The sequence below is a fragment of the Sordaria macrospora genome, chromosome 7, assembly GCF_033870435.1.
Source record: "Sordaria macrospora chromosome 7, complete sequence".
NCBI lineage: Eukaryota > Fungi > Ascomycota > Sordariomycetes > Sordariales > Sordariaceae > Sordaria > Sordaria macrospora.
The window spans coordinates 3,183,486-3,199,702 of record NC_089377.1 but is presented as its reverse complement, the minus strand read 5'-3'; the positions used below and the strand labels follow the sequence as shown (position 1 = coordinate 3,199,702).

At 53.1% G+C, this 16,217-nt stretch overlaps 4 protein-coding genes across 4 annotated transcripts; 2 read left to right on the top strand and 2 right to left on the bottom strand.

Moving 5' to 3' along the window:
- Positions 1-1,299: 1,299 nt before the first annotated feature.
- SMAC4_06969 (uncharacterized protein) lies at positions 1,300-2,693 on the bottom strand (the record flags this gene model as incomplete). The annotated part of the gene is made up of 2 exons (XM_003349085.2): positions 2,211-2,693; positions 1,300-2,136 (listed from the first exon to the last, which is right to left on the bottom strand). The coding sequence occupies exons 1-2, from the start codon at positions 2,463-2,465 to the stop codon at positions 1,300-1,302; spliced, it is 1,092 nt and encodes a 363-aa protein (XP_003349133.1). The 5' UTR covers positions 2,466-2,693.
- Positions 2,694-2,923: 230 nt separating this feature from the next.
- On the top strand, positions 2,924-4,402 carry SMAC4_06970 (uncharacterized protein; the record flags this gene model as incomplete). Its single annotated transcript, XM_003349086.2, has 1 exon — positions 2,924-4,402. Exon 1 carries the CDS (start codon positions 3,176-3,178, stop codon positions 4,400-4,402), a length of 1,227 nt encoding a protein of 408 aa, XP_003349134.1. The 5' UTR covers positions 2,924-3,175.
- A 1,058-nt stretch (positions 4,403-5,460) lies between these two features.
- Positions 5,461-5,745, top strand: SMAC4_06971 (uncharacterized protein; the record flags this gene model as incomplete). Its single annotated transcript, XM_003349087.1, has 1 exon — positions 5,461-5,745. One exon carries the CDS (start codon positions 5,461-5,463, stop codon positions 5,743-5,745), a length of 285 nt encoding a protein of 94 aa, XP_003349135.1.
- A 113-nt stretch (positions 5,746-5,858) lies between these two features.
- Positions 5,859-9,352, bottom strand: SMAC4_06972 (uncharacterized protein). Its single transcript, XM_003349088.2, has 2 exons — positions 7,322-9,352; positions 5,859-6,953 (listed from the first exon to the last, which is right to left on the bottom strand). The coding sequence occupies exons 1-2, from the start codon at positions 7,736-7,738 to the stop codon at positions 6,414-6,416; spliced, it is 957 nt and encodes a 318-aa protein (XP_003349136.2). The 5' UTR covers positions 7,739-9,352; the 3' UTR covers positions 5,859-6,413.
- Between the last annotated feature and the right edge of the window lie 6,865 nt (positions 9,353-16,217).

Here is a 16,217-nt window from a genome sequence, read left to right as displayed (position 1 = left end):
GAAGGGTGGGATGTTGATGAGTTTGATTAGAACCCCTGGCCTGGAATGCGGGAATGAGTGCAGGATGCCCGGAGGAGGTGTTAGTGGAGGTGAAGTGGGTTGTTTTGTTGAGAGGTGAGAGGTGGAAGTGGAGGTAGGGGTGGAAGTTCGTCTTAGATGTCTGTTGAAGGGTAGGAGGATAGGGTATTGGAGAGTTATTAGAAGCGGGATGGCGGGCTAGCGAAATGTGAAGCGGAAAAGGAAATGGAAATGGAAGGAAGAGGAAAGATGGATGGGGGAATGGAGGAAAAGGAGGCAGCGAAAAGGAAAATTCAGGTTTAATTTCTTGAGGAGAGAAGGAAATTGAGGGGTGACTCATTTTGTGGCTTTTTGTCTTTTTTGGAAGGCGTATTTAGGTTATTAAGGTTAAGTTTAGGTTATGCTACTAGGGACTAGGGGAGGAGTTAATCAGGCATCCATCCATCGTATGCCCCTTTGGTCCTATGGTTTAAGATGACTTAGGTTTCTTGCTTGGTTGAAAATTGTGCTTAGATTGTTTTGTTCTTGTAGCTCTAGCTAGCTCCAAGTCTTAGACTAGGTTAAGTGTCTTGCAAGCGTGCCCTGTCTGTCTGTCGGCTTATGTGCATAAGATTCTTGTCACTCCCCTCCCTGGGCTCCTCTCCTGTCTTGCGCCTGTGCTGAGTCGTTGATTCGGAGATGGATGAACGGCAGTCAAGGTCAGATTCTTTCACTCTGGTCCTTCAGTTTACTCATGCTACCTAGGTAATTGAGTGAGTGCGAGTTGTTCATGTAATATTGTAGCTACAGCACAACCTGTGGCTGAAGTGAAGTGTGAGCTACCTACGAAAGGAATAGAGGCACCGCTCCAGCGATCTTGTTTGTGCCGGTTTTATGGCAAATAAGTTCACGCTTACATGATGTGGTCGTGAATTCGACGTGAATGAGATGCCTCTCCATAATCGATCTCCCTCTTCTGGATGCTGCCTCGCTGAAGTGTCTACTCATGTTTTCCAACACTCAATGGATCGGTCATGAAACACGGACAATGTCCCAGATTTTACATTAGGTTCACTTCACTTCATCAAGTAGATATAGGTAGCTCCTTTTTTATGACTTTTCTCAGTGGCATTTGCAAGTAGCAAATGGTCTTATCTCGGGGGGTATATGCACAACAGCAACAGTAACAGTAACAAAACCAAAAAAACACGCCATGCTTGCTTTTTCCTGAACCCAAGCCAAGCCAAGCCATACATCCATGCCCATCATCCACTTCTTCCACATCCTCATCCGGCCTCAAGATCACGCAAACTCGGCATCCAAAACCCCCCACCCCATCCCCTCCCGCTCCCAATACCTCCCCTCCTCATCCACCCCTCCATCCCCATCAACACCCACCCTCCGATCCCCCACCACCGTCCCCCTTCTCCCGGGGGCATACGCATATCCTCCCCCATCTCCCCCATCTCCCTCTTCTCCCATAGTAACCATTCCCGCCCCTCCCGCCCCTCCAACGGTCTCCATCGCACCCACAGGAATATCCACACTCCCCAACCCCTCCAACACCCGTCTCGCCTTCTCCGCCACCGCGCGATTAGCAGCCGTCTCCGCCCTCGTCTGGTCCAATCGCTCCTGCATCAGCTGAATCAGTTGCTCCCTAGCCTGGTGAGGGCGGTACTCGTTGAGGACATGGTGGAAGTTTAGGAATAGGGTCCGTAAGTCTGAGGCCTTTTGTGAGCCGGCCGAGGGGTCGATGGACATTATTCCTAGGAGCTCGAGGTAGTTGAGGAGAAGGGATTTGGAGAGACGTTTGAGGTGCAGGTGGAGGTGGTCGTGGGTGTGGGTTGTTGGCACCGGGGCGGCGGTGGATTGTTGGTGTTGGTGTTGTTGTTGGCCGCCTGCGGCGGTTGTGGTTGTGGTGGAGGAGGAGGGTTGTTGGGAGGGTTGTTGGGAGGGGAAAACGGAGGTGGCTTGCGTGTCGGGTGCTGGTTGCGTGGTGGATTGGGAGTCGCTAGCCGTGGTGGTCTGGGTGATGGTTTGGGAGTCGGATTGTGTGGTGACTGAAGTTGAGCTGCCCGGGAGTGGAGGACCTAAACGTTCGATGCCGGCTGATTCGAGGGGTTGGAGGGATTCTTCTAGCTTTTCGGGGGTTAATGATCGGTTGGGGGAGGGAAGGGGTTGGAGATGAGTGGGTGGGAGGGGGTAAAACGTACAGATTGATCTTCGCCGTATAATCGCCATTTTCCTTCTTTGGGCTCGGCTGGTGGTTGGAGGTATATGAGGTCTGAATCGGCAGGGAGATCTGGGACGCGCACAACGTCTTCGACGGCAATGCCCTGTTGAGAAGCATGTTGCTGTTTGAGATCGGCGAAGGCTTGGAGGTTTGACGCGGTGAATGCCTTCCAGAAGAGAGGAGGATCGGGGAAGAAGGAGGCGAGGGCCGAGTTATCCTCTTCGTTGTCGGCCATGATCGTTTATTAGTTAGAGTCGCAATCCAGAGAGGGAGTGCTGTTCGGCGCGAGATCGCAAAGGTGATGCGCAGTGCTCTTCGGTAAGCTGCTCGGTATTTATGAGGTTGATATGATATCCTGCCCTGTTCAAGGATGTACAGAGGACCAGTTTCTGTATGCGACAATGTGAAGTACGGTTGCGATGTGAAAGCAGATGTTCAGTTTGAATTGAAGCGTGTTTGGAACAATCAATTGATTGCAAGTGACGTTGCCGGGAAGCGAATGGTCGCAGGCACCAGACGCGGCAAAGTCGCGGCAATCGATAAGAGCTCTCCTCTTGGCGTTACTCCACCCATGAGCTCCCCCGGCCGCATTTTAAGGTTTGGGGTACGTACCCAAGGCTTAAATGCTTAGGGTAGCTCCACAAGAGACCTTGACGTTGCAGCCTCAACACATCGACTCGCGATTCGCTCATCAGGTTCACCACATATGTGAAACTCGGTCTGACATTGAACTCACATTCCTCCGTCTCATCCAAACATTAAGCATTTGAGGCTTTACCAGCGACATAATACCACCGGCCTTGACCGCTATTCGGGGCATTTACAGCTTGGAGCTAGCGAACACCACCCGACCTCTCACCACTACTCTCACCCTCACCATCATCTTGCATCACCTCGAGCTACACTCAGATCTCCACCTTAATCTCACCCAGGATTTCATAAACAATGGCCGACGTACGCGCCCTCTTACGCCAACAGCGCGCCGCGCGCAGAATCGAGCACCCACACGCTGCCTACACCGACGCCGGCAAGCTCGTCTGCATCCTCTGCCGGGAACACGTCAAGACCGAAGCCCTCTGGGACGGTCACATCCGCAACACCGGCCACCGTCAACGTCTACAAGCACTCCAACAGCAGCAACAATCACAAAGTGAAACCCAGGGAGAAGAATCAAACGAACACAAGCGCAAGCTCGACGCCCAAGAAGATGACGAAGCCACCTCCCCCATCTCTACCGATGAAACCGACCGCGCATCCAAGCGCACCCGCCCCAACACCCTATCCCCAGAACCAAGACCGGCACCTCCAATCTCCAACCCAGAAGCGCCTGCCCTTACCCAGCAAAAATCGTTCACCCCAACAGCCGGTATCGAACTCGCCATCCCTTCACGGCCAGCAACACCAGCAGATGCCACCACGACGCCTAAATCAGCTGGCGGACCTCTGCGCCCCTTCTCACAACTATCTGAGCAGCAACACTCGCACCCACCAACTTCCCAGCCAACCTCCACTTCCACGCCCGCCCCGGCCCCAGTCTCAACATCAGCAGACGCCCCACAAGCACCACAAGAAGCACAGGTAGACGACGACCTCTGGGCCTCCTTCGAAGCGGACCTTCTCGCTCCCCCCAGCAATTCAGCCCCCTCCAACCCCTTCGCCGCTGCAGGCGACGCCGTTATTGCAGCCGCACCCGTCTCAGCAGCAGAAGCAGCAGCAGCAGCCAAATCCTACGACGAAGAGCAATCCCTCCGCCAATCAGCCAAGGACCATGAGCTTGAAGACGAGCGCGAAGAGGCGACGAGGGCGTTGGAGACCGAGTTTGAGATTATGGAGGAGTTGGAGGCTAGGGCGAGGAGGTTGAGGGAGAGGAGGGAGGCTTTGAGGGCTGGGTTGAAGGTGGGTGGTTCTACTCAATCTGGGACAGGACAAGAAGATGAAGGGATAAGGGTGGAAGCTGAGACGACGGCAAAGCCCGTGGGAGATGAAAGCGTTGCTGATGGTGCTGAGAGTGCGGCAAAGACGAGTGCGGCTGCTGCTGTTTTGGCGGCGTTGGGGAAGGAGAATTCTGTTCGGACGACAAAGGGGAAGGTAGTGGACGAGGAGGAGGACGGCGACGAAGATGACGAGGACGATGAGGAGGACGATTGGGATGGATTCCGATTCCGCGCTTAGGACTGACTCTTTTAGTTGCCGGCAGCGGTGGGAATGAGGGAACGACTCGAGTGCGCCATGTCAGGTACTTAATGGAAAGGAAAGGCAAAGCAAATTTGGGCCTCCCGAGCGAGACCCGCGTCGATCACGAAATGAATTACTTCGATTGAGAAGAATGGCGACTGTCAACCAATGTCGAGGTGCCAGGTCGGACTGGAGCAGTGCAAAGATTCAAAAACAAGTGCAAAAGGTTGGATAAAAAAAAATGCGGCCCGTATCGAACTCGATTCAAAGAGCGGGAGTGGTTTAGATCCCAGACGGCCAATTTTCGAAGACAGGACTCGGATGATCATGATTTCATCTTAGAAGGCCCAACCCGAACCATCAACAAGTGTGTTTGCCTCCCGTCTGTTCACGCAATCTTAAAGAAGCTGTCATCCAGCTTCTTCCACGATCTGGCAAACACTTGTTTCTTCTCCACGCTTTTCATTTTCGAGTCACATGACGAAGCCTGGCGTAATGGAGGACAGAGATGTTATGTTGTTGGTAGGCAGCAAACTGATTCGAGTCCTTTGGGATGGCAGTAAAGACCTGGTTGCTCGATATCCATGACCCATATGTTTCCCATATGGGTGTCTCATTGTCATCTCGTCCACGAGGAAGGAGAAGATGTCTCACCGAACGTGGAGAGAGCCCGCCATTAAGATTGTCCAAGCTGCAAACGCACCTTCTTCACTTGTTCAGGCACTCAAAGACTCCAACGCTCGATCCCCGTCCCCGGGCTGTTGAATCAATCAATGGTCAATAGAGGAAGGGGTATAAGAACCCCTAGACCCTCCCCCTTCCTCGCAAAGCCCGGAATCTTTTTGCATCAACACATCATCAACCTCACATCAACACATCATCAACATCACATCACAGCTACTTCCATACTTGAACAATTTACACCAATCCAAATCCAAAACCAAATCCAAAACCAACCCAAAACCACATAATATTACACCTCTCAACCACTCACTCACTACTCCTCATTTCCCAACCCAAAAAAAAAAAAAAAAAAAAAAAAAAACCCCATCAAAATGTCCAGCCGCCAAATTAAGACTCCCACCCGCACCGTTACCTCCCACCAAACCGAGGAGGTCACCGTCTCTCCCGGCGGCAATACGGCTACTCTCACCGTTACTACTACTGTCGTCGAGACCAAGACTACCGTTACTGAGTATAATCGGGCTGCTCCTGCTGCTCCTGCTGGTGACGCTGGTGTAGCTGGTGTGGATGAGAAGAAGGCTGCTGTCGCCACGGACGCTGGTGTGGATGAGAAGAAGGATGAGGCCAAGGAGGGTACTAGCGAGGAGAAGAAGTAAAGCACGACGTCTGTGGAGGTCTGTGGAGGGGTTTCAAGCTCAGTAGGAGGTTTATTTTGGGACGCAATCACAGCATACTGTTCACTGAGCTAAGATATGCATTCGCCTGGGGGGGGGGGGGGGGGGGGATGAGGAATTGGAGTTATTGGGGAATCGGCATGGCGTGGTTGGTTGAGAGAGGAGAGAGTTCATCGCAATCAGGGCAGGGATCAGCAAAATATAAGTACCTGAGGGGATGTCAGTCAAGTGGTTAGTGGGTTACCTACCTACACGAAACTGAAGTGTGGGCTTGAGGCGTCGAAGATACGTGGAATAAAAATGGAAATAACGAAAACATTGCTGCTTGCTGTCCAAGTCGGAGGCCTTTCGAACTGATAACACCCGCTTTCTGCAATAGCTGCTCATAACAGACTCTCATACATTGATATGACCAGCATATGGTAAACGCAACTAACCGACTAACGGTAGATCAAAAGTCAAAGACAGAGAACGCCAAAAAGAGCCTAATTGACAAGAAGACGTACCCCATTCACATCGTCACTCGTTCGTACTCGTTCAACGCCTCCCTCTTCCCACACTCACTCACACCTTCGCAAATCACCCTTACCCACGTTCGCTGCTGATACCGAACCATCGAAAGCCATCCATCCATACCTCCCTCCCGGGCTCTACACCCTCCCCTTCCCACCACCAGCACTAACCCCCTCCCAAAACTTCCTCAACCTCCAAACCCTCCCGACCCCCCTCTCCTCCTCTTCCTTCCTCACCTTCCCTTCCCTCTCCTTAACTCTCCCCATCCAGACCTCCCCAATCCACCCCCTCAGCCCATCCTTCACCCTCTCTCTCTCCACCGCTCTCTTCTTCGCCACCAACGCCGGCGCTACCACGACCACTTTCTTTCTGGTCCCAGAAGTCCCAGTCCGAGAAGAATGAGGAACGCACTCAGCAGGCAAAACACAGCGCTCAACCAGCTGCTCGGCTGAGGGACGGGCGGCGAGGCGGCGGGCGAGGTGGATGGAGGCTAACTTGCGAGCGAGCTTGCGGGAGATGAGGGCGGTGTTGGTGAGGAAGATGGAGCGCCGGATGAGGTCGGTGAGGGAAGGGCGGGAGGGGGAGGTGAGGGAGAGGGGGAGGAGGAGGCGGGCGCGGCGGAGGCGGAGGGTGTGGAGGGTTGGAGAGGTGGAGAGGGTGCGGAGGTGGTGGGAGGTCTGGTCGTTGTTTTGAAGGTTAGTATGGTTCTGAATTTGTGGTTTTGAAGGAAAAGAAGAAGAACAACGGGTCGAAGTGGGTTGGGAGTTGGGACGTGAGTTTGATGCTTTTCCTCTGGATGGAGATGTTGTGTGAAGCGTAGCAATCAACGTCAAGATGGCTCCAGAACGGGGAATTCAATATGGATTTGATGTGATTTTGATTGACAGATGTGAATGCTGGGTAGTACAGCAGTGAACAAACTAGGCGGCGCAAGAACGATTCACAGACAGGAAATAGATGATAAAAAGGAAGAGTTTAGGTCACCAAGTAGAGGATACGAGGCCAGAACAGACGTGAAGATAACATCTAAGAAATGTGAACTCACTTTGGAAGCTGAAAACAAATCGCAGACGTCTAGATGGCTCAGAATCTCGTACAAAACTTCGTTTGGTAAGTCGGTCAGCTGCACATGGTGTCCAGTCTCTTGAACACCTGTGTTGAATTCTCCCCGGTTCTCATTGGATCTCACAAGTGTATGCGTGCCGGGACTGAGACCAGTAAAGGTATTGTTCAACCCTCCTGTGTCCATGTCATCCCAACCCCTTGAGGATGCCCCGAACTGCTCTATTGCGGGCACTGGAGTGTTTCCAGAAGCCAAGAGCGCCATTTGGCTTATCTCGCTGGCGAGGTGCATGCTGGGATTTTCCTCTAGTTGCTCTTCATCTCCCCCTCGTTCTTCAACAGTGGGCCATGACCAGATCTGCCGATGGCCGGCTCCTGGCTGGAGTGGCAATGGCGCCATGAGCAAGGACTTTCTCGCTCAATCCGGCGACGTGCGTCTGATATTCTCGTGATCAACGAGTCTGACGGACCGAACAAGTGTGCTAGCCCGGTCTGGCCTCGAAAATCCTTTTTCCAAGTTTGCCTCGTGTCCACCCTGATTTACACTCCAGCCCTCACGCAGTCGAGAAGTCTGGTAGCGGGGCTGGAGCGAAGGAGCGAGACTGTGTCGGAAGCAAAGCTTTCAAGGAGCTCAGAGCTGAACCGCGTCAGTGTCGGACCAAGAGCGTGTCCTGCTCGGATACGTCTCCTCCCTCGTTCGTTGACTTTGCCGCGACTACCAATCGCGGGACACTGGGTAGTTTCCCGACAGAAAAGCGGAGAGCGTTGACGTCTGGTATGAATCCGTGAGTCCGCGGTGCGGCTAAACAAAAAGGAGTTAGAAGATGATACAGTCAGGTTGATGTGGTCTGCAATGCTGGCCTCCAGGTGGAATCCTGACCGGGCTGGTGGCTGGGGATCGGGAACCAAGATGAAGACAGTGAGGCTTCTTTCCCTGATGGAGTACAGTAGTTCTCAGAATCACCGTGGTATTACTGCAGGGCTTCTTCTTAGGGCTGTCATGTGAGCAGGATTCAGGTCTCGATCGATGTGTTATCCTCGGTCAAGCCGGCGGTCGCAATGACGAGATTGTTACATGACAGGAGGACCAAAGCGTACTAGGTGAGCGGGACGGAGAGATAAATTGGACCGGGAGGCCGAAAACGGCACCGTACTTTGTTGGAATGTGGTCGAGGTATTATTCGGACTATTGCAAGCCTCAAGTCCAGACTCACACACACACAGACTTATCTCGGGTGGATATGATGGTGTGTGATTATGCCCAGCCAGAGTGGTCGCGTACAGGACCGTAATCGAGGTAATCTTTGGCACAGTGAGTTTGAAATGACGAGGGTTGCTGAAGTCACGATATCATGACCAGAATCATGAGTTTGACTGTGGAGTGTGAGAGTGATCAAGGTGAGCGAGGTGAGTTGAAGTGATGGCCGCGCGCAAACGTCACCAAGTCTCTCGGATGAAATCCAGGCCGAGACCGGAAATGGGGCGGGCCTGCGAATAGGCCGTTGTTTAAGACCAGACAAGAGTTAGAGAGGGAACTTGAACGAAGCGAATGCTCACTCAGGCAAGGTGGTGAGGTTTGACAAAATGAATTGGCGGGAGTGGTGGAAGTGACCGATGAAGGTTGACGGTCGATGGAAGGAGTGAAGTCAAGGGAGAAGAGCAACAACTTGGCAAGGTGTGGGAGCATGACATGCGTTGAACCTGTGGAAAGTGATTGGCTCACGGTGAGTAGAAGGTCACAAGAAGTGGGCACGGGGTAGGAAGCAGGGAGGACACAGACCATTCGAGAGTCCGTGCACACAAGTTTCACCAATGGCCGCTCTCCAGGCCGCGCTGTCAATGGATCGTATCGGTACCCGCGACGGAGCGGGAACCTTGCATCCTGGAGCTTCCTTCCCCATTTCCCTCTCACCGTCTCTCGCCGTTTCCTCTTCCGCGCGGCAATTCAACACTCAATCGAGGCCATGGCCTTCCGCTCCTTCCACTTCAGTCTTTTACTTTGATGAACTTGAAGTGAAAAATCCTCTCTCCCGCGTCCCACTCGAGAGGGGACTCGGAGGAAGCCGCCTCTGCCTGGCCCAGATCACTGCACCTGTGCCCTGAAGTGGCCTCAAACACTTGACCAGAACATCGCCCAAATCCACGTCCTCTCCTCATCTTGATCACCACCACCACCACCACCACCGTACATGGGCCACTTCGTCAACAGCAATTCTGTTGAGCATATCCCGCGCCGCCCAATGCATCACCAACTCATCAATACCACCGCCCTTTCCCTTTTCCATTCCCATCATCTGCATACCATGTCTTGCCGAGTCACAACCTGCTCGATTTAGCAACCGATGAGCGATGCTACCGGCGATGCTATGCTCGTTCTGGATAATGACGCGGGCTTCGTCAAATCCATGACAAAAACATCTCCTGTGCTCCAGTCTCGCTGGCACGTCTTGGACTGTTAAGCGCGCTGCGAATCACAATCACCAATTCCAGGACCCCCGACCCCTGTCCAGGACCCCCGACCCCTGGACAGTCAACGGCTATCTCGGATGTGACGTTGAACATGGGGCATTGCCGCATCTGAACAAGAAATCCCTGCCGCCCATTGGCTCCTGTCCCTGTGTAAGTCGACAAGGCGTCCAATGTCCTCCCTTTTCTGCGCACCCACGGCACCCTTTCTTGACCCTCTCCGTCTTTGTCTAGTGGCCTTCTGACGGTTTGGCCGGGAGAAAAGGCCAGGGTGAGGAGCTCCCCAGCTCTTTTCCAGCCTGATCCGAGGCCACTCAGTTTCAAACCGTTTCGGTGGTGCGAAAACACTGGTTCATCCCGTCCAGCACAGGGATCTCTGTGGCTTACAGTAGGCCTGCGGGCCGCTAAAGGCAGGCAAGGGTTAAGCCTCAGGGGGGAATCTGGGGGCCAAGTCAACAGAGGGCAGGGGAAAGCAGCAGGGGGGGGCCAGAGCACGACCTCACCTCACCTGTCTTCGCTGTCAAGAAGGGTTGGGGTGTCAAAGTCAGCCAGTGGGCTTCCTTGTCGCTCACCGCGGGCCAAGTACATCCATCAAGCAACGGTGGACTGTGTCGGGTTTCCATATGGGAACTGACGGCTAACAACAACCATGAACAATTAGGTCCCCGGCCCGGCCAAAGAATCAGGCGGAACAAACCAGATGGAACCTCGGATCTCCAAGAAACTCCGGATTCTAGCGAAGCTGTTCACCGGTCTCGCTTTTGCTAGACACTCGCCAAACGATTGGAACAAGACGCTCTACGAGCTGGGCTTGAGCCTTGTGCAGGAAACAACGGACCATATTTGCCACCATTTCAAGCAGGCTACCCAAGGCTATCAGCTAAGAAAAGGCTGGGCGAGCTGGACAAGCCGTTCATACTTCTGTCACTTCTCAGTGTCTGCCTCTGGGTAGTCCCGAAAAGTGATCCAGCACCCGTCTGCTACCTCATGGGCCCGCCAGTCATCCGTTCTGCAGCCCGGTCGCGTACTTGAGCAAGTTCTTCAGTCACTGGACGCGTTCATGACGTGTCGTGGGGCTGGCCTCCTGTGATGCGGCCATGGAATTTCTCATCACTATCACGGCTCACAATTGCTCCTTTTGGACACTCAAAGACTCGAAAATCACGAGCCTCCACCGACGAGAGGAGAGAGACACTCGCCCCTCGGACAAGTACACCACGCCCACTACACAGTAGCCAAACCCGTATACGAGTGGCGAATTGGCCTGAATAGTTTCTTCTCTTGCACATCTGCAATCACTAGACTCGCGTGCTCTAACTCTCAGTGGTGGAGGAGCCACACATCCCTCCCGATCCCCTGAAAAAGTCGGCTACCCTTCCCTCTCAGCCCTTTGTACACAAGGATGAGAATGTCTTTCCTCCGCGCATACCCCAGCTAGTCTGATGAAAGAAGATTGCACCCCTCCACGGTCTGGACCTGCCAGTCTGCCAGCACATCGTCCAATTCCCTGCGATCCGAGCTCTGGCATGAATATCTATGGAAGATGGCTTTGGAACCAACAGGACGACCCCGTTCTCCTGCGTATCTATTGATGCGGTCAAAGCATACCTACGAGCGAACGTCTGCAGGAACGGGGAGTGCGGGAAGCGCTGGGAGTGAGGTGAGAAGACGGTCTTCAAACATCGACTGCGACGCGGCACCTGAGACTCGGCTCGTTTTAGACGAGTCTTTCACTGCGTACACCAAGGTCCAAGCAATGACGCTACGGCCACCTGATTATCAGAGACGGGCCCGATCTATGACCGTTTTCAGCCGACTCAGGACGTATTGTGATGGGCGCCCAGGCTGGAGAAGAGTCAGGGCAGCTTCCAGAGCAAAGGCTGGTCGTCAATTCGGCGACCCTCCCTCTCCACTCCCGTCTTACCCCCAAGGTAAGGCCGACCAATGAGACGACTTAGTTGGCTCCGTTGAGGCTGTTCCCAGACACCTCCCTCCGTTACCCGTCGCTCCCGAAAAGTGATCCGTCAAATCCCTGTTCTCAACTGTGACTCGATCGCTTCAGGCCGCTTCATGCCGAGCTAACCTCGTTGCTGCGTAGTGTAGCTTGTACCTTGCACAAGCTAATCCGTACATCCTTTAGTGTCCTCCCCATCTTGGCATCTTGCGACGTCCGGCTCCATCGCATCAACGCTACAAGGGACGGCACGAGCAGCTGTCACCACCGTTTGGACCATTTCAACCGTTGCCCTTTACGTTTTCCCACTGACCTACTCCGTGTGCTTTCTAGAAGAGAAGGCTGCCAGCCTTCTGTACGTTTTCCGTTGGCGTAACGCCAATCAACCCCTGCCGGAAGAGTACATCTATCTCTATCAGCTTGCGCAACCGCTGTTCATGTCCGTATATGATTCCAACCAGCTACGCTTCCTACAGGTCATTCTATCCAGGGAAATATACCGGATCTGGCACAAAATTTCGGTTTCTTCAAGTTTGATGGCCGTCAGATACTTCGCCTGCTGGAACATAACCTGTCTCGTATACAGATGCAAGTTATGAGGGAACGGGCCGCTCCTGATCTTCTCGGTCATAAAAGCCGACCGTGAATCAGAAACAGGGGATTCAAAAGAGGTCTTTTCGCCAGAAGACATGATACTCCGCGCAAAATCCGTTAAAAGTACAGGGAAGATCAACACCCGGCCACCTCTGAGTGGCCTTGTTACCTCACAACTCCACTCTCTCCCTTGGCCCGTTGACCCGACCTGATAACACGGAAACCCGATCACAGCGTTGCTTCATATCCGGTCACTCCCGTCTCGTTTTTGGGTCGTCCCAGTTCACCAGAAGGTGCAAGTGGCTACCACACTTTTCAATCAGCAATAAACTCGATTTTAAGATGATTATGGTACACTGCGTATCCCGGGAGAGCAGATCATCGAGACTGCCTATTGTGATGGAACTTCCAAGGCCAGAAAACTTCAAGGTCTCGCTCAGGCGGAACACATTCGGCCCTGGTGTGTGTCGCGCAGTCGTCAAAGGCCAGCGTTGAAGCCGCATGGTATGTTCCTGGTCCCCATCTAGGCCACCTACATCCCAAGCTTGACACGAAACAGGATAGTCGAGTACGGCAAACCCGGAACGAGGTCCGGATATTGCGCTTTGTATGCCGTGACTGGGGCAACCTCGCGAGCCCGCAGCAGTTCATAGTCATCCCGCCTGTATCACCCCACAGGAAGCATGATGAAGTGTAAGTCACAGCCCCCATCAGGACGGGGCTGATCACTCAGTCTTCATGGGCAAGGTCTCACTCCCCTATCGTTTCCTACCATAACAGAAGCAGGTAGGCCCTCCCATCCAAGATGACTGCACGTTGTCGACCCTGAGCCTCGTCGTTTCTGCCTCCTTTTTTCTTCCTTTCTTTTGTTTTTCTGCTTTTGTCATTTTTTTGGGTTATTTCTTGAGTCTTCACGCACTCGAGTTTTCTTTGCCTTGCTGATCTTACATTCATCAATTCGTCTTTTCGTCATGGTTTTCGGTCACATAATTATCGGGTTGACTGCTCCGGGACCCAAGCGGCTGCCCCGTGAAGCAGGCCTCTGCCGGCTTTGTGCTCTGACGACGCTCATCACAGTGCCTGCAGTGCTAAGAGATCTGAACCTGGCCAGACATCGTTGCCATCGTTGCCATCGTGTAAGGCATCATATTGAACTCAAACACACCGGTGCAATATAGCTCGACAAAGGAGGGGCCAAACCCCTGAAGTGGGCTTCAAGCAATCACTAGTCAACGCTTGCCACGTCGCCATCTTTCTTTGCAGTCACTCATCGATGGTATGGGCTGATATGACAGAATCTAGAAGGTGTGCCACCCCACGGAGTTGATATGGTGATGTCGAAGCCAAAGTTGACCCTCCCCACCGGAAGAACGGCGGAAATTCATGTGAGAAAATGCTCCTGCGAGCGTGCGCTGTTAAAGTGTCCCCTTGTTCCCCGTCTACTCCTATCAGCATACGAAGCGTGGCTGCAGTCAAGGCCGCGACTCTGCCATGCGACTAATCCGGGGTTTTGCTGGTCGTAAGCCTGAATTCTCGATGGTAGAAATTTTACGACTATCAAAGTCGACCTTTGGGTGGAACCAATTGGTGTCCACGAGGACCCAAAGCCTTCTCGAACCGCAACCAATCCGTGACATCAACTCCACTGGGATTTATCAAGTCTTTTGCTGACCATTGGCTGGCAGTACTGGCAAAGGAGGGCTCCATACTTTGGCTCCAGGTACAGTGACCTATCTGCCCTGTGCCTCAGAGACCACCCAACCGTTGGCCATCACGCAGTGCGGAGATTTGTCGTTATTCCTTGACTCAGACGTTAACACGCGCTTCAAAGCAGCCAGTCTCCATTTGGCTATCGTTATTGTGGCGTCTCAACCCGAAAGAGTCAAACAGCAGCAAGAAACGACCAAGTGGTTAAGCTGTTGACCAGAGACATTTATGTTCGTTTCGCCGCCTATGAGGTTCAGTAGTTGGAAATCTGGCTTCTAAGATCAAGAACACACAGCGCTCACACACAAAAATGCTCCAATTTGTACTGTCGCTATGCCCGGTTTCGGCGATTGAGCAATCTTTTTTAGCCGTTTTCGGTCGCAACCCATTCACATATCCAACATAGACCAAGAACCCAACCCCTCCCACGCCCTTTCTCCTGCTTTCTTGCGCATCTTGTGGCCTTGCCCCTGTGGCCTTGCCCCCGCGGCCTGCCTTAGGTCCAAACCCTGGTCTTAGCCTCCGGATCCCGGCCACCTGTACCGGCCGCGGCCATAACTGACGGCCCTGGAACCCACGCTAGCCGGATATCCTTCTGCCATGTCGGCCGCTTCAGATTTGAGTTCTGTCGTGGCCGATTCCATTAGCAGACAAGATCCTCACCAGTTTATCTGCGTGTTTCTGCTCGATAGGCAAGCTAGCCCAGCTAAGTCCCAGACTGGAAGTACCTAGCGGAAGTCAGTGGGGCGCACACGCAGAAAGAGGAAAGAGACAACAACGGTAGAATGGGGCAAGGGTATGTATGTACACTCAATCGACGTTGTCAAGCGTTCTCAACGTTCAGGTACTTAGCTTCCAAATCTGCTAACGCTCAGGCACCGTCCCGGGTGGGTCGTAATAACATGACCATAGCAACAGGGGTCCGCGTGTATGCAAGGTCCACGAGGAATCGAGAGAACATGAACATGTACGAAGTACACGCATGCACATATTCGTACATGGTACATACACTTGTGTGAACCATGTGGGAGAGTGCCACTAGAGCCAATGGGGATCGACTATGTCAAATGTGGAAGGAACCGCGAAAAAGCTAAACCTTCACAAGCTGTCCAGTTCTAACGGAGCGTGGTCGCTTGCTCGCCAATTGAAGAGGACAAGAAGGGTAAAAGTTCCAGGCTCGTCATGATCATACGGTCCTTACAGCATCTGTTCAGCTCATTATCAAGTCCCCCCGTCACGATTTGAAGAAGAAAGGAAAGAAGGGTCTTCTCCATGGCGGCCACTCCAAACTAGGAACCATCGCTGATCTTGGACCAAAAAGAAGCTGGCTGACCCCGGCACATCTGTAGGATACACGGTTCTTTCAACAGCCTGGTGGGGAAGAGGCTTTATGGGGAGATCATGGTAAATGAGCCATGGTCGACGTGGCTCCTATGAAGGCCACTCTCCCGGGGGACCTGCGGGACATGGGGGGACGAGGCTAATCTGTCGGCATCTAGATGAGCAGGTCCTTCCAGGGTCAAGACAGCAACACACAGCTACACACATGGTACGTGCCCGTTCTACTCCATTTATAGGTAACAACATACTGTGTCCTGCACACTGGTATACACATCCTGGGATGAGATTGCTACTCTGATATGGGCCGCAGGAGACACCCGCTTCCCTGCTTGTGCAAGCAGCTTTCTGCAATGTATGATTGACAACGTGATTTAGCACGGGTTGTTCAGTTGAGCCAAAAAGAACAATCTTTTGGGTTTACCCACCCGGCATACCCACCGCAAGAGGACCCCAGATGGGGTAACTGGTAACGGGCCCTGAACTAGGGAAGGAATGGCGACAGGTATCTACTACCCACTGGATATTTGACCAGCGGAGAGAGAGTCGCCATCACCACCTCACAACATGCCGTGTCTGTTTTGGTTTACTATTACAGGCGAGGAACGGCAAAAAGTCAAAACAAAACGAAAACGCCTCCCCACACAGCTCATCACATCACACACATGGGTATCACCTACCGACTCTGGATGCGTGGCTCTTGAGGCCGTTCGTGTGGTTGTGTTAACGGGCTTATAGCACTAGCTCGGTCTTAGGAGGTCCCCACCCCCCTGTCCAGGACCATGGACCTACTGGACCGGCCGGGGTCCTCTTTTTTTTC